This window comes from Sorghum bicolor, chromosome 4, assembly GCF_000003195.3.
Source record: "Sorghum bicolor cultivar BTx623 chromosome 4, Sorghum_bicolor_NCBIv3, whole genome shotgun sequence".
Lineage (NCBI taxonomy): Eukaryota > Viridiplantae > Streptophyta > Magnoliopsida > Poales > Poaceae > Sorghum > Sorghum bicolor.
In genome coordinates, this window is record NC_012873.2 from 5858492 (window position 1) to 5879998 (window position 21507).

The window sequence follows — 21507 nt, forward strand, 5'->3', positions numbered from 1 at the left end:
TGATAACTCGATCTCGATATATAGTAAAGAAAATCTCTACATATCTTTGTATATACATATGCTCCCTCTCACTTCTGAATGTGTGACGTGTCATGGGCTCACCTCGTCCTAGTAACTTTTGGTGGGCTCCAGGTGTCAGTTTCTTGAGGACAACACATGAGGCTCCTGGTGTGGAGGCCTCCACCGATGTGGGAAGTCATCCATAAGGCTTCAGAGCCCAGGAGCTTCCCCTCTGTGGCTCCGGCTAGTTTTCAATCTGGACCAGTTACAGTGTCACATGGTTCAGAGGCCATACTGGGACAAAGGTGGGTGATGTGATCCATTTCCCCAATGGTATCCAAACTTCAACAGTTCAATTTTTGCACAAGCTGAATCCTAGTAAATATACGCAATTGTGTATTTACTATCTGCCAAATGTGCACCTTTGTTTCTACGCCAGTATTATCTTTCATTTTTACCTATTCGTTCAGATTGGGTATATCCAACTTTCAGTGGTTCAGTTTTGCACATATCAAATCTCACCAAATATACGTATTATCTTCCAGTTTTACCTATTCGTTCAGACTGGGCGTATCCAACTTTCAGTGGTTCAGGTTTGCACATATCGAATCCCACCAAATATACACATATGTGCAATTATTACCTGCTAAAAAGCACCTTTCTATGCCATTATTATATTTCATTTCTACCTATTCGTCCAGAATGGGCCTACCCAAACTTTCAGCGGTTCAGTTTTGCACATATCGAATCCCACCAAATATACGCATATTCGCAATTATTACCTGCTAATAAAAATCACATTTTGTAAGCACCAACCAATCCACTGATGCTGGCTGGATACATCCAATCTTTAGATAGCTCAACTTTGAATGAATTAAATGTACAGCCTTATAAAATTCAATACCACCTAACACACAAAACTCTATATAAAGGCATCCACATAATCCTGCTACAGCAGTCTTCGCACATCATTTTCACACATACACAGAAGACACTAGAATACATTGAGTACTGGAGTAGTCAATGGTGAAGGGTTCATCGAGAATGGATAAACAGAACACTGGTATGATCTTATCATCGACCAGTAAGCATTATTACTTTAACCACTATTCTATTTCTATCAAGTATCAACTCTGATAATGAATCTATCTTTGCAGGTGATGCTAGCAATAGCAAAGGCACTGTTATGATGGCTGTACTGCAACATTTCATGAAAAAGGAAGCAAAGCTGAAGAAACAGATAGAGGCTTCAAAACTCCGAGGTGAGGAGCTGAAGGCCCGGGAGAAGAATTTTGATCCAAAACTGGTGCGCATGATGAATGGCGACTTTGAGGGAATAGGATTGGAGGAGTTGAAAAATTACCATGACAAGTTAGTTGAAATACAGTCCATGATTCGTGACCAACTCAACTAATGTTCTGCTTAGAGCCTGAGCCAACCATGCTCCTAGGGTGATGCCAACAGAGTTGGGGCATTTGGAAATGGAGTGTCTGCTCTCCAAATAATGGTGCAAATCAAATCAATAATAATTATGATCATCCCTGAGAGGATCAATTACATTTAGGCCCTGTTTGGATCCCCTTGCTAAATTTTAGCTAGCTAAACTTTAGTCACTTTAGTAGCTAAAGTTCCAAACACATTGACTAAAAGAAGCTAAAATAGTTTAGTTCCATTAGTCACTCAAGAGTAGCTAAAATAATTTTAGCTAGCTAAAATTTAGCAAGGGGAACCAAACAGGGCCTTAATGATGATCATATCTCCCAAACTACCTTATTTGCAGTTCTGTTTTTTTTATGATGAATTTGTATTTGGTACTCTTGCCAATATGACATTATGTTGATCTAGTCATTGTTTGATGTTTGTTGATGACTTATATATTATTAAAAGGAGATGAAGTGTGCAATAGATGTAGTTATATTCATAGTGCCATAGAGCTAGTAGTCCAATAAAAAAAATTCCTCCTGCTCAGCCTGGAGCGCGCAGGCTAGAACAGCCTCGCACACCTGTTGCTCCTAGAGGAGGCGCTCCTTCTTGGCATGGGCCGCAAAGTCTGTCGAGCTGGAATCGACCACCTTCTTGTCCTTGACGGCAGCAGCAGACGCAGCTGGTGGCGATCCAGGAGGAATCTCAGGCATTGGAAAGGGAAAGGGGGTGGGGGCCAACACGCGAGGTACGTGCGTGGGGGAAAGCGACAACCCGAGGCGGATCACGCAGGGAGCAGCGCCGGCGGCAACGACGCGGTTGGAGCAGCGGAAGGAGGTCAAGAGAGAAACTAGCTATTTGATACCATGAAAGCAGCAATGATTACTGGATTTATTAGATTGGAACCATGTACATGTATATGTATAGGGAGGAATCGATCGGATTATGGAAACAGCACAAGATACGATTACCTCCCTAATCCTAATCCAATCACAGCTAAGGCTGGCCGGCTAGATATGGACACACGGCACAGGCCCAGCCCAATAATATGCACGCCTATAATACATATGTCTAACACTTAACGCAAAATGCTGCTTCAGTTGTGATTTGAAAAATAAAAATGGCAGCACAAAGAGGTACAAGGAGACAGTAATAGATATGCTTCAAAATGAACAAAGAGGTAGCTACCTCGTTCAGGAGTTCATCATCATCATCATTCTATTTTCCAGTCCAGTTATTGGCTCTCCATGTGTTGCAGCATGGTAATTTACTATATTCCCCACTGAAAGTATGGATAGTGATAAGGAACCATATGTTGGAAAGTTAAAGCTGAAAGCGAAGTAGTTGTCTATGTACTTACCACAACACTCGGTTGGTGATTGGTCCAAGTGACATAAATTGTGGATGGATCCATGGACTAGAACAAAGCTAGACAATAGGAGTCTAGGAGCAATTGTCCACCTCATCATCAGCACCTGTTGGGTCGATTCCAATTCTGGTTCCTCATTGACACGAGGTTCTGGGGCCTCAACTGCACAAAGCTGAGGCTATATAGGCACGAAATCATGAGCAAGTGTCTCCCTCAACTCCTATATGGTTTACCCCTCCTCTACGCGAGGAATGTGGTCACCTCTGTCTTCTAACACCAGTGACTTAATTTAGATCAAAATTAGGCCAAGGCCTATTCTCCATTTTCTGAGCCTCAGTAGTGTGCTGCACTACTTGAGCACATGTATGGAGATTGGGCCGACTAGCTCTGACGCTTGTTGAGCTTCCCTTCTTTGTAAATGCTGCTACAGAACTCCCTGATCATGTGGTTGGAGTAGGCATAGCAGCCATATCCCTGAGCCCAGGCCTCAAGTGACTTCAACAAGAAATGATATGTATCTCTCAATAGAATCAGTTTCCTCTGCGATTTTGCCAACCATTCTCTTCTGACCCCAACCGACGGGTCCTTCCCCTCTTCGGCAAAGGTATGTTCCCCAAGACACTCATTGTAAATGGGAAATGAGTAACACATAACCTTAAGGGTGTCAGCTAACTTCATATGTCCATCACACTCCTTGACCTGACACCAATAGGACTCAAGGGATGAGTTCTCTCCATCTTCGAAATAAAACATTTTGTTCACCTAATTGGTGACCTTCATTAAAGAACAAGTCTGCAAACAAAAAAGATGCACTTGGAAGATACATTGAAAATCATACGATGGAATATGAATCTTCAATGTATTTTGGATTTCAAGACGTTGATGTGGCGGCATACCCAATCATTTTACATGTCATAGATTTCAAGATTAATGACAGATAAATGGCTCATTTATGTTTTACCTGCTCTCTAAACTAGACTAAATAGTCATACAGTATTTACAGCAGATAAAACCTGATAAGCTTTAAATGCAATGGATGTCGAACCAGCATGAACAATTAAACTAAAACAGCATTCATTGCAAACACATGAAGGTCATCATTGAAAAATGAGTTTACAATATACCAAAAGGCATGTTCTAAGGATGAACCGAGTCCACGCAATACAGAAGAGCAAATTCTTATCGGTAAAATACATTGCCTTAAAATCCCACGATTTTAAGCTCAAGGATGCTACTCCTATCCTACTCAGGCCAAGATCAATGCTACTGAGCATCAGCAGGCAGCTAAACTAAGAACTCTGTCACAGAACATGGAATACAAACAAACCACAAGTTACAGTCCCAGAGTTGAGCAAAAGCTTCCTGCAATTATAGGTTCATAGAATGCTTATACATTCCTTCTGTGTACTGCTCGATCATCTGTTGCTCCCAAACCTGAAAGTAATCAACAGAGTATGAGTAATTCAACTCAGAGGAAACCTGATCCACATTTAGAAGGTAGACAATTCATAAAGGATGAGTACCAGAAAAGATTATTGTAGAATCTTAATGCGGCAGAAAGAGAGAGAGAGAGAGAGAGAGAGAGAGAGAGAGAGAATTATGGCCCTTGTGGGCATATGGAAGCATTATAAGAGCTAGCCATATAACAAGCGATATCAGCAGTGTATTTAAATACAAATATCCGGTGTGAACATTATCCTCTCAAACAACAGAATTACACATTGAGAATGAGAAGATGAAAGCTTGAAGTTTAAACATCAAGACACAAATGGAAGGAACTTCTGCAAGCAAATTTACAACCCAAAATAGAAATCCCTGTAAACATGTACCACCCTCTGTTCCAAATTATAGGTCTTTTTGGCTTTTCTAGGTGCATAGCTTTTGCTATGCACCTAGATATACAATATGTCTAGATACATAATAAAAGTTGTGTATCTAGAAAAGCCAAAACAATCTCTAATTTGGAACGGATTGAGTAATATATAACGCAACAGAAGTCATGTAGTGTATAATAGTTGCATTGCAAGTACCAAGAAATTGAAAAGAGCTAATTCACCAACTCTACCACTGCAGCAAAGTATTGACAAAAACACCTGATTGAGCGGATACTATCATCATAGACTATCCTATTCGCTCAGCAGGCTACACTTTTTATTAGAAAAAAAGGGTACACTTACTACTGTGTAGCCAGCTCGCTAAACATCATCCATGCTCTGTTCAAGGTTCTGTTGCATGGTATCCAACTTCTCAATTACATACTCCAGCTTCTTGCAGCATATCTCATTAGCAATCCTTGCATTATAATCACACTTTTCAAATGGACGATATTCACAAGCACTTTTGATTTCCTCACGCAACGTTGTTTGAATTTCCTATGCCAACCAAAACATAATTAAGCAGTGAGTTATCATGAATGATTGGTGGCATGTATACTGCGTTAAATAAAAAACAATTGATGAGCAAATGCATATATTTACATAGTCAATTTGATGGAAACAGAGTAAAATTGACCAGAGCAAAAATTTTGTATACAGAATCTTAAAACAGCTCTTGATTTTCCAACAGTCTCTCTAGCATGAGATTAGCAAGGATCGAGGGGCATAACGGGTAACAACAGGAACGCGCAGCCTAAAGATCTGAGGGCAGGCAGTGGACTGGTTACCTTCATAGCGATCATGAACTCGCGGCAGTGCGCGGCGACTGCATCGTTGCGAGGGCCCTGAGAGTTCCCCAGCTCCTCCATCACCGCTCCCGCAAGCTCCAGCACCCGCACTATCCGCTGCACACGCACAACAAACATCCAGCCAGCGTAAGGAACCGAAATGACAACCACCGAGATCGGGGTGCGGACCGTTACCTTCTCGACGAGTTGAAGGCGCTGCAGGGAGCTGCTCTGGCTCTGGGGAATCATCTTCACCGGCGACGAGGAGGAGAGGCGGCGGAGAAAGGGGTCGGTGGCGCGACGCTGCCGGCTGCCAGGGTTCACCGTTCCCGATTGCGGCCGGCGTTCTCTCTCTCTCTGTCGGAGGAATCGGCGAGGAGTGGGAAAGGCCGGATGGGCCGTCGGATGTGGCCTGTGGGCTGGCTTGTGGACTCTGGTCTGCTTTGCGTTTGGAGTCAAATACTCACTCCATTCTAAATTACTTTCATCCCAACCTCAACTGAACTACTCCCTCAGTCCACAAATAAATGTGTATATATTCTTTTATTTAAGCTTGACTAAAAATATATTATATAATATTAATTTTGTATCCATAAATAAATATATTTATTATGAAAGTATATTTCATACTCAAACTAATGATACATATTACATATAATAAATATTAGTATATTTTTGTATATATTTAGTCAAACTTAAAAATGTTTGACTCCTCGTTGAACGAGACATGTATTTATTATGGACAGAGGTAGTATTCTCAAAGTTCTGATGTTTTGACTTTTGAAAAAAAGGTCCATTTTATCTCCATGAACTATCCTTAAAGTTTAGTTTTTCTCCTAAACTCGAAACTAAGTAAACCATCTCCCTTAACTTTTTAAAACCATTCATTTTATCTCTATAACCCAGTTATAGGTCATTTTTAAAGGTGGTTTTGTCTTTTTTTTAATTTTGATTAAATATTTAAAAACATCATAGTAAACCATTGAAAATTCATAAAATAAAAAAAATTTAATTTTGTTGAACTTCGGGTAGATCTACACAATAAATATATAATATAATTCACTTTACTATAATTTTTTGTAGCTTTAAATCTATGTTTTTCTCTAATTAATTTATAGTGGTCCAATTGTGGTGAATTTTTTGTAGTGGTCTAATTATTGTATGCTCTAAATGTAGTAGAAATTTCATACTCGTTTCTATGTTTACACACTTTTAACTATTTAAAAACAATTTAACAAACATAAAACTAAATAAATCTATAACTCAATTATGCATGATCCATTAAATTTTTACTACAGCCAGCCAGCCGAATACTGAACTAGGCTCTTCGCCCTCCTTGGCCCGGTGAAAATTTGCAAGGCCCAATGATTACCAAGGCCTCCAGGCTTAGAACTCAGAAGCCAGCCTGCAGCCAGCAGAACCAGGCCAAGAAGCCAGCCAGCCGCCAGCAGCCAGCAGCCCTACACTCGTCATTTTTCAGCTTACGGCCCACCCTTGTGTAGAGCTCCGCACCTCCGTCCCTTGTTACAGGTTTTTTTTTTCTAAAAAAATTTGCCTCCCCTGCCCCTACAATTTCTTTCACCCTTCGCCACTGCCCCTACAACGCTATCACGACTGTACACAGAACTAACTTATGTATATTGATAAATTTCCCAATTGAATACTCAACTTATAACATGAGATTTTAAGTTAAAATGTCCTATGATATTATATTAAATTATAATAGAAATATAAGCATAGTTCAGTATCAGAGTTTTTTTTTTTTGACAAAACCATCCGACAAGCTTATTCCTCTGATAACAATGTGTTACATCGTTTGATAAAATTGGAATAATGAAACTAGGAGTGAACCAACTCAAATATAACAATATTTAGAAACAAAAATTTATCGAAGCTAGCTCACAATGCTTGATCGTGCCCATCAAAAATCCTTCCACATGTTATAGCATTTCTTAAAGATTGGAGCTGTTGCAGATGCCAAGAAGCCGCCATTCTTCATTATCTCGGTCCACCTCCAAACAATCTAATTGCACCATGAAATTTCCGCGTCCTATGTGATGCACCAAACTTAGGCATTTCTTCAGAGCATACGCTTCAGCCATTTGAGCATCCGAAAGGCAAAAAGCACATTGACGAAGCTATGAATCACCCGAGCTTCCACTTTCAGCAGCAAATTTCGCATCTGTATTCACTGCAGATAGTTCAGTATGAGAGTTTAATAAACAGAGAAAAAATTCACAAGATTATAATACCTAATAACATGGAAAGGGATGTCGACAGAGCCATTAAAATGTAAAAGCGGGACATATAAATGAATTGTACAAAATAGCATGAGTTGTTGTACCAACATTATCCTCATATGAAGAGAGATATTATTACTCACCAGTAAAGAGAGATATTGAAGGAGAAAAGTCTTCCCATATGATTGTCCTCCTAGAAAATTTCTTTACTTCCAAACTCTGTTCGTCCATACCCGTCACAAGATCTGGCCACTTCGTACAAATCTCTGCACCAACTCTGAGCCATTTTGGCAAAAACTGAATGCTCACGTCTGCCTATTCGAGACAAGATGCCAATCAAAATCATCAGAGTTTTTCAAGAAAAGATAAAAGCAAGTCAGTGATGCAATCTTGCTAGCTAGCTGAATAGTACTATGCAGGGAAACTTGGTGTGATCTCAAGTTGGCAGCAATTCATTTCAGCGTCAAGCCATCTAGCAGGTGATCTAGCTAGCCTTGCGGTTCAGCAAGCCAACAAGACCCAAAGCGACAACTCGACGCAACAGACACATCGAACTGTGACTCGTGAGCCTCTGCTCCCTTCTCTGCACTCTGCAGTCTTGTAGTAGCTGTCGCCACAGTTCCTTCCCGCCACCTTACCAGCTCACCTCCATTTATTGCCGCAAGAAACCAGCAGCGCGCTCTCAAAAACACCACTCGCTCGCCGCCAGCTGCATCACACACACTGACACACACACACTGACACACACGCTCCCAATGGCGCCGCCGACCTGCCGTTCCGGGGCCGAAGCGGCGCTGCTGCTGCTGCTTCTGCTGCTGACGACGACGAGCAGCGTCGCGCGGGCCGCGGCGCCGCGGGTGCCGGCGGTGATCGTGTTCGGGGACTCGACGGTGGACACGGGCAACAACAACCAGATCCCCACCCCGCTGCGCGCCGACTTCCCGCCCTACGGCCGCGACATGCCGGGCGGGCCGCGCGCCACCGGCCGGTTCGGCAACGGGCGGCTGCCCCCGGACCTCATCTCCGAGGCGCTCGGCCTGCCGCCGCTCGTGCCGGCCTACCTTGACCGGGCCTACGGCATCGACGACTTCGCGCGCGGCGTCTGCTTCGCGTCCGCGGGCACCGGCATCGACAACGCCACCGCCGGAGTCCTGGTATGTGCCCCGCCGCTGTACGCCCCAGCCAATTATTGCTGTCCTTTGTCGATCCATCGGCTGTGTGCGTAGTCTTCACACTTCACTACCAAGTAGAATTGTGCACGGCTCATTCGCGTCCCAAAGCAGAGAAGTGTATGGCTCGTACATACACTTGAGCTTTTTGCTGCATACACTTAGGTCATAGTCTCATAGAGTGTAGCTTGCACATTATATTTGCAAAAGAGAACAAAGGTGGTGTATGGCACACTTTTACACATCGCGAATTGTCTCATGTATTTTTTGAAGTAAAAGAGAGTCTATCTAGCTAACAACGGGTTGTTCTAGCTCCTCCCAACAACTAGTTTTTTTTGTAAATGATTACACCGCCTAGCTATATTTGTAAATATAGCTCCAAGACAGCGGAAGTGCATGAACAACTAGCTATATCTACAATGATTTCTTTAGATACAATGATTTCTAGTTGTATCTACAATTCCTCCCAACAACTAGCTATATCTACAATGATTTCTTTAGTATACTTTATTGGACGGAGTAGTGTAATATAAGAATAACATAAATATATGCCTATTTTTTTAAAAAAAACAAACATTAGAGAAATATATGTGAAATTGTTCATAAATTATTCACAAACTTCACAGGTTACTTACAAATGACTGGTGTTCCCAATCACGACGTAGTACTTGTTCTTGCGCTGCACAACGCGGTAGTTCCGCACCAGCCACGTGGCTGCCACCCGCATTGCCCCCTTGTCCCTCGCGAGCTCAACGATGTCACCACCTCCACCTTGCATCTTGGATCTGAACTCGATCACTTACCCCCAGATGGATGTGTAGTGGCCGCAACCAATGTGAATGTGCTAGGGTTTGACTTGGGTGGTGACGGACAGATGGCCTGGGGGCTGCTGGCAGAGGAAGGTAGTGCCGGGGGGCGGCGGCACTCGAGCACTTACGACTAAGGGCACTCACAATACAGACTCTATCATAGAGTCTAAAGTCATTTATTACCTCGAACAATGTGGACTTAGAGTCTAAATAAGACTTGGAGTCTTATTTTTTCTACCTCTTTATTCAATAAATATGGTGCCACATCAGCAAAATATCATAAATAATATGTAATTAATTGTCTTAGACTCTATGATAGAGTCTTGTATTGTGAGTGCCCTAAGAAAGGTGGGGAGCACCTAGAGGTGGTAGTCGTGGATGATAACAAGGCCGCCATCAGGCGGGGAGAGCACCTTGCTGACGCGATCAACGAACTGCAGGTTCACCGCGAGGAACATTCGGTGTGTACCGGCGTCGAAGTGTAGGTTGCCATATGGGCCGGTGAGAGCCGCAACAGGTAGTGGACCAACGGCCATAGGTAGTGCGTGCAGAAGTCATTGTGGTAGACGCCATCAAGCTACACGGGAGATAGGAGAAATTTTCACATGCCTTTCTTTCGGTGCTCACTCCAAAAACCCCCACTCTCCTCATGCTCCCCGCTCACCTCCTCCTCAAGGCCATGCCAAGGGCCCTCATCCTAGCCTGAGCTCTGTCCCCGATTTCGTCATTGATTCCTCACGGCATCTCAACATTGACCACAAAAAGCAAGGTGCGACGCTTGTCAACTGACACCTGCCGTCGGCAACGGGCCGAGTGGCTGCCCTCGGACCTTATCTTCAAGGCGCTTGTGCCAGCCTACCTCGACCTAGCCTACAATATCGACGACTTCGCGTGCGGTGTCTGCTTCGCATCGACGGGCATCGACATCGATAAATGCCACTGCCGGAGTCTTGGTAAGTGCCCCGCCGACCACCATATGTCCCCAACTGATTGTTTCTATTCTTTGGTGATCCATCAGCTGTGCGCCTAGTCTTCACACTTCACTATCAAATAGTATCGCCATCGCCATGCGCGCGTCTCTGCAGAACAGAATTGTGCGTAGCTCATTCGCGTCCGAAAGCAGAAAAGTGTGTGGCTTGTACTCCCTTTATCGTAAATTATTAGTCATTTCAAGTATCTTGGACAGTCAAAGCATCTCAAGTGCAGACACCACTACACTAGGGTGCCGCCGCGTTCAATGTGGATTCCACCGTCAGAGGAGGAGAAGGAGGATGCGGTGGAGACTTCTCCCTCTTGGCCTCTTGGGGGACATCCTCTTCAGCAGGTACACGTTGAAATCGCATGGAATCCAAGATTGGGCTGTCTAACGGGGACTCCAAGTCCTAGATCTCCTGTGGGGGTGGTTGCTCTCTTGCTCAAAGACGAAGCCTTTTTTAGATTTACTTGTAGTAGTTCATAGCTAGTAATGTAGTACTACCCTTCGTTCACAACTAAAGGAATGTTTGGAACTACTATGCTCCATAAAACAGGTGCAACTTCGCTCTAGAACTTTTAGATTTTTGTTTGAAGCTGCTCCATATATAGTGGAGTGTGTACATCGGTGCCAAATAGAACCTGTTTTAGGTTTTGTTAAGTTCACCCCAAAAACCAAAACTTTTCAAGATTCTCCGTTACATTGAATCTTGCGGCACATGCATGGAGCATTAAATATAAATATAAATAATAACTAATTGCACGGTTTATCTGTAAATCAGGAAACGAATCTTTTAAACCTATTACTCTATAATTGAACAATGTTTGTCAAATAAAAACGAAAGTGCTACAATGTCAAAATCTAAAAACGTTTTCGATCTAAACAAGCCTTAGTTGACTAATTCCCTCAAATAAACAGAGAATTGAATGTGTCTTTGTCTGGGAGTTAACACATTCAATTCCCTCCAACCTGCACCGTTTTCCCCTCTCCTATCGGTGGTCGCGTCCGGCGTCCACCTATCCTGCCGATCATAGGAGGGAACATAGGACTATGGGCTATGACTATGACACTGCATGTTCTGCATGCTCGTGAGCGCGGCAGAGAGGCACGGCCGGGAGTCCGGGACCGCGCGCGCGGTGCCGCCAGCAGATGTGCAGTGCAGTTCCGGCGGTCGCACCACCGCACGGTCGGGTCGGTCGATGGCTCGACGCAGTGCGGCGCGGCCCTCGGTTTTGAGCTGTTTTCTCAGGCGAACCCAACTCATGCAGCAGCTAGCATGAATGCGACCGTTGCTGATTACTCCTATGCTAGCTTCGTCGATCATGCAACCACCTGTGCCGGCCCGCATTTAGTACCACTACCTGGATGATGTATGTTCTTGTCGAAGCAGGTCGCAGTCCACGCGAAGCTGCCATGCATGCATGTGGCACAATTTTTTTTGACAACAAATGCATGTGGCACATTGACACGCCTCACCTAATAACCGCTAGCTGTTCCTGTACTGTACTCATAAAAGTATACATATATTTTTTTAAAAAAAATATTTTTTTAAAAATAAAAGACTAAAATTATATTTTAAAAACTATAGGACTGTTTGGTTCCCCTTGCTAAATTTTAGCTAGCTAAAATTATTTTACCTACTCTTGAGTGACTAATGGAACTAAATTATTTTAACTTTTTTTAATCAATTTATTTGAAATTTTAGCTACTAAAATGAATAAAAGTTAGGTAGCTAAAATTTAACAAGGAAAATCAAACAGTACCTGTATCGTTATCCTAAACGACATCTAAATATATACCGAGGATGAACCGCTGACCAACGGCGTTTCACTAGTCAGTGATCCCGCTGTGGAAGGAGGTGGAGTACTACGAGGAGTACCAGCGCCGTCTCCGCGCGCGCGTGGGTTCGTCCCGCGCCGCGGCCATCGTCCGCGGCGCGCTCCACGTGGTGAGCATCGGCACCAACGACTTCCTGGAGAACTACTTCCTGCCGCTGGCCACGGGGCGGTTCGCGCAGTTCACGCCGCCCGAGTTCGAGGACTTCCTCGTCGCCGGCGCGCGGCAGTTCCTGGCGCGGATCCACCGCCTCGGCGCGCGCAGGGTCACCTTCGCGGGGCTCGCCGCCATCGGCTGCCTGCCGCTCGAGCGCACCACCAACGCGCTCCGCGGCGGCGGCTGCGTCGAGGAGTACAACGACGTGGCTAGGAGCTTCAACGCCAAGCTGCAGGCCATGGTGCGCGGCCTGAGGGACGAGTTCCCCAGGCTCAGGCTCGCATACATCTCCGTCTACGAGAACTTCCTCGACCTCATCACAAACCCGGAAAAGTTTGGTGAGCATGCATGCATGCATGCACCAATCTCATTTCATTTGGACGTTGTAGATCAATGATTATCAATGGAAATTCCTTCACCTTCACCCTGCTTTTCACACACGTACGTCGCTATCTGAACCATGCATGGCAGGGCTGGAGAACGTGGAGGAGGGGTGCTGCGCGACAGGTAGGTTCGAGATGGGGTTCATGTGCAACGACGACGCGCCGCTCACCTGCGACGACGCCAGCAAGTACCTTTTCTGGGACGCCTTCCACCCCACGGAGAAAGTGAACAGGCTCATGGCCAACCACACCCTCCAAGTGTGCTACCAACAAGGCGTCCTGTAACGTATAATATATAGTAGTATAGTATTCAAAGTAGCAATGGAATTATATTCAGATAGAAAAGTTGAGATCTCACAAAGATTTGTCGTGATCATAGAAATAGGTGGAACAAAATTAACGGACACCAATTCACCTGTTTGTCTTTCTTGTTTTCGGGGCCGGCGCCACTGCATCTACGGCGCGGCATTCTGTCGTCATCGTCGTCGGAGGCAGTGGAGACTTCTCCCTCCTGGCGACATCCTCTTCGGCACGTACACGTCGAAATATAGCATGGATGTCCGCCGAGGACTTAAGCCCTATTTTTTCCCAGCCAACCATGTTTTTCTTTCATAATAAATTAGCGAATGGTATTTTCAATAGGATCAAGCTCCTATCCTGTAGGGGCGGTTGCTCTTTCTTGGAGACGACCATTGTTGTTGTCGCCGGTGTGGGCTCCGACAGCACCGTATTGGGTGCCCTGACATGGATCCCCAAGCATGGAGCTCACCGAGGCCACGTGTCGGCTGCCGTGCCCGCTCATCTAGGCCGCCGCACGTCGAGGCTGTGCTATCGTTCGCTCTCCCAGGTCACCACACATGGGACGCCGCCACCCCGTCTCGCGTAGGTCGCACACAACAAAGAAGTGGATCGTCCTGATTTCTTCATTTTAGACAGATGGATCAAACCCGCATCTACCTAAAATATTCCTCTCCTAGTTTGAACACAACCAACTAGCCTCCTAACCAAACATTCTAAAAATAGGGTCTGACGCACTTCAATCCATTCTAACAACCCTATCGACGAAATACGGTCGACAGTCTACTAAGGGATATACCCACGGTACAAAATGAATAAGTGGGAACTAGATGGTGACACAGAACATAAGAGACAACAATTAAGCAAGTTCAGCCCGCTGACTTGGCGTAATACCCTACATCCCGTGTTTTTGGTAGATTGTATTGTATGATGAAGATCAACCCTAGGCTAAGCAAGAGATTCGTATCTAGCCCCCGATTAGGGGATTCTTGCTCCTCCTTATATACCCTGAAGGCGTAGGGTTGCAAGGTCAATATCCTATTTGGTAATTCGGTAAATTCGGTAAATTCAGTTCCCCGAGGTATAGCACCAAATTTTACCTTGGTAAATTAGGTTCCTGAAAATTAGGAACCAAACAAGGTGCCGAAAAATTCGGTTTCGGTACTTTCAGTTTGGTTCTCGGTATTTTCGGTTCGGTTCTTGGTTTTCTGTGCCTACGGTGACCGCCAATTGCTTGATATGGCTGAGCAACTACTGAAACGATGATGAACCATCGCGGAAGCATCACCTCACATTCCTGTCCTTCCAAAGTTCCCATGCTACAAGTGCAAATAGGGAGTCAGCTCCCCACCTCTTGTTGCCCATCCACCGTCTGCGCCAAGAGGTCCACCATGATAGCATGGAGTCTCCATCAATCCTTGAAGTGTCCGCGCCAAGATGTGCAAGGATGTGCCACCATACCTGAAGGAGAATGAGCAGGAAGCTATTATGTGATCAATGGTCTCTAGGTCCTGGTCGCATAAGAAGCAGTGCTCGTTCGTGTCCAAACTGTGTATGCGCCTCATGTCTGTAGTTGGACAGCAAGCCAGAGGAAGATCTTCACCCATAGAGGTGCCCATGTACCCCAAATGCGCTTGCAAATAGAGGTACGGGGTGAGAGGCTGAATGGAACGCCATGTAGGTGGATCGCGAAGAGTACACTCCATCCTTTGACCATCTCTAAGGTGTCCTCAACATTACTCAACAAGATGTGTCATACTCCTGGGTGTCTGGCACCGTGATCCCTCCTATACTCTTCAAAGAGGAAGGGATGAGGCCACTGTCATCATCCCAGATTTGTTGGACCCAATTTGTATTTGGGAGGGACGAGGCCACTGTCGTTGTCTGCTCGAGTCGGCGATCGACCATTTTCTGTTAGTGCCGGTGCTAGGTCCTAGATGGTATGCCCGTCCAGCCAGTGTGAAGAAAATACTTTCCCCATAAAGTATCAACATGGAATGTAACTAAGTCGTGCCATTGTGGATGTCGTGACTAACTAGCTGAAGCACGCCAAATTGAATGGTGTGACCAAAAAGCGAGCCACGCGAACACCTCCGACTTGATTTGATCTCATTTGACATGTTAACATGGTACGTTAGCCATTAGTTAATGTATGTACATGTTTTGATCTCATTTGATTAAGATACAAGTTCTTCATCAGTTATAAGAAAATTTATTGGATAATATATAGGTACATCTTGGTCTCCAAGCTTCACTCTGTCGCTTGCTTGCCCTTCAAGTCTGTAATGCACCTTGCTTGAGTTGGGCTTCACATTCGGATGCTTTGGCCCACCCCACCTATTGTGGGCTCTTCTTCAGGTGATACCCAGTCCATATAACTAACACCTAGCGGGAAGGAGTATAGTCGAGGCCTCGAGGGAGGAGAGATGGTTCGAGATGGATCTCACCAAAGAGGGAGCTCAGGCAGGGATGAAACTAGTGAGGGAGGCAACCCGGCGAGAATGGGAGCCAGCGAGGAGGATCGCTAGTGAGGACGTGAACCCAGAGGTACCTCATCCCCAGGCGCAATGACAATGAAGCAGCATTACCAAAAGCACCCAAATGCATCGATGGTGAGAAGGGAGTGGATGAAGCATATAGGAATGAGAGAGGAGCACTGGGGGCTAAGGTGACACACTATATATTTTCATGCAAGGTTTGATGTGAAAAACTTCTATTGGGCTTCTTTTAGCCTACTTTCTTGAGGCCTTACAGATATTGATGACAGGGAGCTAGCACGGACGGGCTGCGGCAGCACGTCGTTTGGCATTGTAGCAGACAAGCGCCTGTAGAAGGTGAGGTGTTTAACACAGTCACCTATGGCCTAGCCTCGACGACATGCAACAAGAGTCGGTGAGGAGCCGAACAGATAGAGAATCATTGGAATTGACTCAGGTGTGTTCATGAGTGAAAGTTTTGATAGTCTGAGACCCGGATGACATTGAAAAGTAGATACGAGGACCATACTGAGACTAGATAAACTATAGTGAGACCTGAACATACATTATTTAGGTATTTGGAAGTTTTTCAAGTTTGAGGACCAGAATAACATAGCTGTATAAGTTTAGGGATTCGTAGTGTGTTTTACTCTTATGTTTAACTAGCTAGCAAAGATCACGTATCCTTTTTTGGAAAAAAACTATATATGTATTACATAAGAGAAAGGACATTATCTGAAAAAACGTAAGAGTCAAGAAAGGGATAATTTGTATTTAAGAAACGCCAGGCTAGGATCATTGCGTCATGGCTGGATCGGAGCGCTAGCAACATCAACAATATCAGCATGTATAGCAGCAGCATTTGAACCAGAAACATCTGCCGTGCACGTTCTCGGAGCTTTCTCCTTCGCATGCATTGTTGCAATCGACACTGTTGTCTTCGCTCCAGCACAATCCATGATAACTGCTGCTCAGATGCCCGCACTTACTACACGCGTATGCAGGCATTGAACATACTAGCACATGCAAGAACGTGGTTAATTAGCCGAAAGATTAATCAAAACGATATATATATATATATATATATATATATATATATATATTAAGCTGCATATATCAGCCAATTCAATGCCAAAACTTAAGCTATTAGAAGAGACACTTATATTTTCAACAGTTCACATATATGTGAATATACATACCAGCAGCCACGATGACAATTAGGAGCACGGCTGTAGAAAGATTCTTTCCTAAATGCGTCATTGGTTGTTCTCTTTATAAAAGTTAGTACGTTGAAGAAAAGAATGAGCGAGCAGGTTGGTGGAGGATCGAATGAGAAGTCCAACTATATATATATGAATCACATGCCTAGTGTTTTCCAACCGAAGCATGAACATACGACGATCCTATCCCCTAGTGTTTCCCAACAGAAGCTGTAGTGTGTTCCACCGTCGAAGGATGAACATACAATCCTGTCCCCTCGTATTTTTCAACAGAAACTGGCCGGCCGGTCACAAAGCTGGCCCGCCACCAATGGGCGCCAAAAGTTGCTGATGTACTATGTTACCTCATCTAGGACTTGTTTCGTACAGGTCCGCTTCGAACTAATATAATACGAAGAAAATATCTCTAAATAGGATTCTGTCTTTGTTTTTGCCTGTAATCTCCTCGATTATGCAGTACTCGGATTCTGTTTTTAATGCATTTTCAGTAGAGGCCCCTTGGTCTCTCCTGTTTCGCTCAAAAAAAAAGTAAGAGTATGCAATGAAAGAAGTCAAGAACAGACCCGTAAACCCCAGCAGACAGCACCATTTTTTTCCGTGTGATTGAGAGATTCGACTAATTCTGAAGTAGTACAATACAATCTCTGTCGAAGAATGGCATCGACGACTTCACGCGTGGCATCTGCTCCACTTCCGCCGGCACCGACATCGACAACACCACCGCCTGAGTCTTGGTAAGTGCTCCATAATCCGCCGTGTACGTCCTCAGCCGATTGTTGCCGTTATTTGTCTATCCATCAGCTGTGCGCGTAAGGGAATGTAGGTTGCCTCCAAGTACCTCAAATCTGATGTAGAGACGGATAGAAAGACAGATTGTATAACCCACAGGCAGGGATCGTCTGCAAACTATTTAGTACTTTGCATGTAGCCAAGATCATTCATGAATATCACTTTGTATACTATTGCTTTGCTATTTGATAGATAATGGATCACAACTATGTTGAATTCACAATAACAACATTGACATAGCAACAATCAGCATTTCTAGATCTGAACTGAAACATGGAAGCATGCATTTCAGACTAGTCACAGCTTGCACACTAACATTCAGTTTTCAGCTTTGATAGCAAGAGAAGCTAACCAATAATTAGAAAACAGATAGTCACTAGCTAGTCAGGTTTATGCATGGATCATTGTTGTTTATGCATGAATCTTAAAACTCTGCAAAGCCTCATATTCAGCTGGTCTTGACATACAACAAGACAACGCATATTTCAGTTGCAGAGTTCCATACAAGAGTAAGGCCACGACACTGATTATGAATGCAGAAACAGAAAAAGAATTGCAGTTCTCGTCTGAATCTACCTATGTCATCCTGAAGGGGAAGACTATGACCTATCAGCTAGAAAGCTTAATAGACAGCAATTCTTTTTAAATAAATATCTGAGGATTAGGAATTGTTATCAAGCTTTTGTCGATGCTTGTACCTATCAGCTAGAAAGCTTTTGTACAGAAAATACACCTGAGGATTTCTAGCTGGTCAGCCTTAAACATGGAAGCTTTCTAGCTGAGATTTTCTGAACTGAAACATGGAAGCTTTCTAGCTGGTCAGCCTTAAAGGTAACAATGAAATTATCATTCGGTACAAGCATTTGTTGCAGAGCAACGGCGATGGATGATGTCGATGCGGCGAAGAAAGGGGCGGGAAAATGGCCGCCGCCAAAGCTGGGTCCCTGCTTAACCATGGGTGTAGCCCACCGCATCCGCCCCCAAAGCTGAGCCGCTTCCGTGACCAAGGGAGCGAGCCGCCGCCGTCGAACTGCTACGACGACGAAGAGTCTCGGCCATCGCTGCCGCCGAGGTGCTCTTGCTCTTCCAAGATCCGGTGCCTTCCTTGCTCTTCCTAGCTGAGGAGCTTGACATCTCAGGCGTTGAAGGGAGTGGAAACCGGCACGGTGGCGAGGAAGAAAGAGGCATCGGGGAAATAGGAAGAGGGAGATATATAGATTTTGGCGCGACAGCAATAACCCACCACACGCACAGGATCCACGCATTGTTCGACTCGGGGAGGATTGTCGTAAAATGCTGCTGGATTCTTCATCCCCTGCCTCGGAGCACGGGCCTTCCCCGTCGTGTCTCTAGGCTTCGATGAGGTCTTTTTTTTTTTGCAAAAGATGCAACGTAGAGACAGGGTTTAGGGACACGCTGAGTCTTCACACTTCGTCATCGCCATGCACGCGTCTCTGTGAACATAATTGTGCACGCCTCATTCGCGTCCGAAATCAGACAAGTGTGTGGCTCGTACAAAAACTTGAGTTTTATCCTGCATACACTTAGGCCTTGATTAGTTCCAAAAAAAATTGCGAAAATTTTTAGATTCTCCGTCACATCGAATCTTGCGGCACATGCATGAAGCATTAAATATATATAAAAATAATAACTAATTAGATAGTTTGCTTGTTATTTGGGAGACGAATCTTTTGAGTCTAGTTAGTCTATGATTAGACAATATTTATCAAATATAAACGAAAACACTACAGTGTCCATTTTGTAAAAAAAAGAACTAAACAAGGCCTTAAGGTCACGGAGTGTAAATTTGCAAAAGAGAACAAAAGGTGGCGTATCACACACTTTCATACATCGAGAATTGTTTGTCTTATGCATTTTTGAAGTAATAGTTAGATGGCTAATAGTATATAATTAATATTAGCCAACTAATTAATAGTTTGGTATTGTTTGGACTCACCAAATGAATGGTGGATGCATTGACGAGAGGGTCTTGACCACCACGGTCCGGCCATGGTAGTTGATACCTGTCGTGTTCCCACTTTGGGCGTTGCCACTGGAGATGCCGAGGTGGTGCAAGTAGGAGGCAACGAAGTAGCGCGCGTAGTCGACGTTCTAGAAGCCAATGAGGTCCATGTTGAGGAGGCCTCAGAGGAGATCATCGCAGACAAGGACAATATTGAAGCTCTCGGGGGAGGGGAACAACGAGTGGAGGAAGGACCCGATGTCGGCGCGTGCCCCACTTGCGACTAAGGAAGGTGGGTAGCCTCAACAAAATACAAGGAACGAGGGAGAGATGAACATACATAGGATCATTGGAATTGACCCGAGTTTGTTTAGGAGTGAGCGTTTTGATAGTATGAAAGCCCAAATGATATTCAAAATTAAAATAGATTCAAGGACTATATATATTGAGATCCGATAAAACTATAACATACGTTGTTTATGTATCTGGACAAAAGTTTTGCAAGTTTGGAGACTAGAATAACATAGCGATACAAGTTTAGAGACCTATAGTACATTTTACTCTATATTCAACTAGCAGAGGTCACCCATCCTTTTTTTGAAAAAAAATAAACTATATATTCGCATTATTACATAAGAGACATGAAGGAATAATTTCAATTTTAGAAATGTGAGGCTAGGATCATTGCATCATGGCTGGATCGGAGCAGCTCGCAATAGCAACAATATCAGTGCCCTGTGTAACAGTAGCATTTAAACCAGAAACATTCGCCGTGGATGTTATTGGAGCTTTCTTCTAGGCATAGATCATCGCAATCAACATTGTTGTCAAGGGTCCAGCACAATCCATGATAACTACCGCTCAAGTGCCCGCCACTCCACGTATATGCAGGCGTTGAACATACTAACACGTGCAAGAACAATAGAACATGGTTAATTAGCCGAAAGATTAATCAAAACTATATATATATATATATATATATATATATATAAAAGTGCTATTCTACATCCTAGGTGTAGAATACTATTCTACACCAAACTGTTATACTGAGCAGAATTCAGTATCGTTCAGTATCCGCGTTTCAGTATTGTTCAGTATTTCGTGGTCCTGAGTGTAGTATTAGATGATACTGAACGCGTTTCAGTATTGCTCAGTATTTTTTCTATTCAGATTTGGCTTGCGGTATAGAATAATATTCTACACCTAGGGTGTATAATAGCGCTGCCGTGTGTGTATATATATATAGAGAGAGAGACACACACACATCAGCCAATTCAATGTCAAAACTTAAGCTGCTAGAACAGACACTTATATTTTCAACAGTTCATACATGTGTAGTATATAGTACATACCAGCGGCCACGATGACAATTAGGAGCACGGCTGCAGAGAGATTCTTTCTTAAATGCGCGCCATTTGGTTGTTCTTTTTGTGGAAGTTGTATGTTTGTTGAAGAAAAGAATCAGCGAACATGTTGGAGGATCGAATGAGAAGTCCGACTATATATATATATATATATATATATATATATATATATGAATCACTTGCCTAGCGTGTTCCACCGTGAAAGAATGAACATACGATCCTATCCCCTAGTGTTCTCCAAAAGCTCTAGTACCCCTAGTATTTTTCAACAGAAAAAACTGGCCGCCCACCAACGGGCATCACAGGGGACGCGGGCTGGCACAGTAGTATGAGCCGTGTTTGCTGATGCACTCCGTTACGTCATGTACAACTTAGATC

General features: G+C 44.1%; 3 protein-coding genes across 5 annotated transcripts; 2 read left to right on the plus strand and 1 right to left on the minus strand.

Annotated features, from left to right (window-relative positions):
- LOC110435131 lies at window positions 757-1885 on the plus strand. Of its 2 annotated transcripts, none has more exons than XM_021460517.1 (2): window positions 757-1084; window positions 1158-1885. In XM_021460517.1, the coding sequence occupies exons 1-2, from the start codon at window positions 1024-1026 to the stop codon at window positions 1412-1414; spliced, it is 318 nt and encodes a 105-aa protein (XP_021316192.1). In that variant the 5' UTR covers window positions 757-1023; the 3' UTR covers window positions 1415-1885. The 2 variants fall into 2 exon arrangements, with proteins under 2 accessions (XP_021316192.1, XP_021316193.1); XM_021460518.1 differs by having other exon boundaries at window positions 773-1063.
- LOC8077657 (mediator of RNA polymerase II transcription subunit 11) lies at window positions 3849-5881 on the minus strand. 2 transcript variants are annotated; one of them, XM_002453396.2, is made up of 4 exons: window positions 5649-5878; window positions 5454-5570; window positions 4969-5163; window positions 3849-4225 (listed from the first exon to the last, which is right to left on the minus strand). In XM_002453396.2, exons 1-3 carry the CDS (start codon window positions 5700-5702, stop codon window positions 4987-4989), a joined length of 348 nt encoding a protein of 115 aa, XP_002453441.1. In that variant the 5' UTR covers window positions 5703-5878; the 3' UTR covers window positions 3849-4225; window positions 4969-4986. The 2 variants fall into 2 exon arrangements, with proteins under 2 accessions (XP_002453441.1, XP_021316191.1); XM_021460516.1 differs by having other exon boundaries at window positions 5454-5881.
- LOC8079439 (GDSL esterase/lipase At2g42990) lies at window positions 8247-13610 on the plus strand. The gene is made up of 3 exons (XM_021458770.1): window positions 8247-8847; window positions 12479-12974; window positions 13108-13610. Exons 1-3 carry the CDS (start codon window positions 8449-8451, stop codon window positions 13302-13304), a joined length of 1092 nt encoding a protein of 363 aa, XP_021314445.1. The 5' UTR covers window positions 8247-8448; the 3' UTR covers window positions 13305-13610.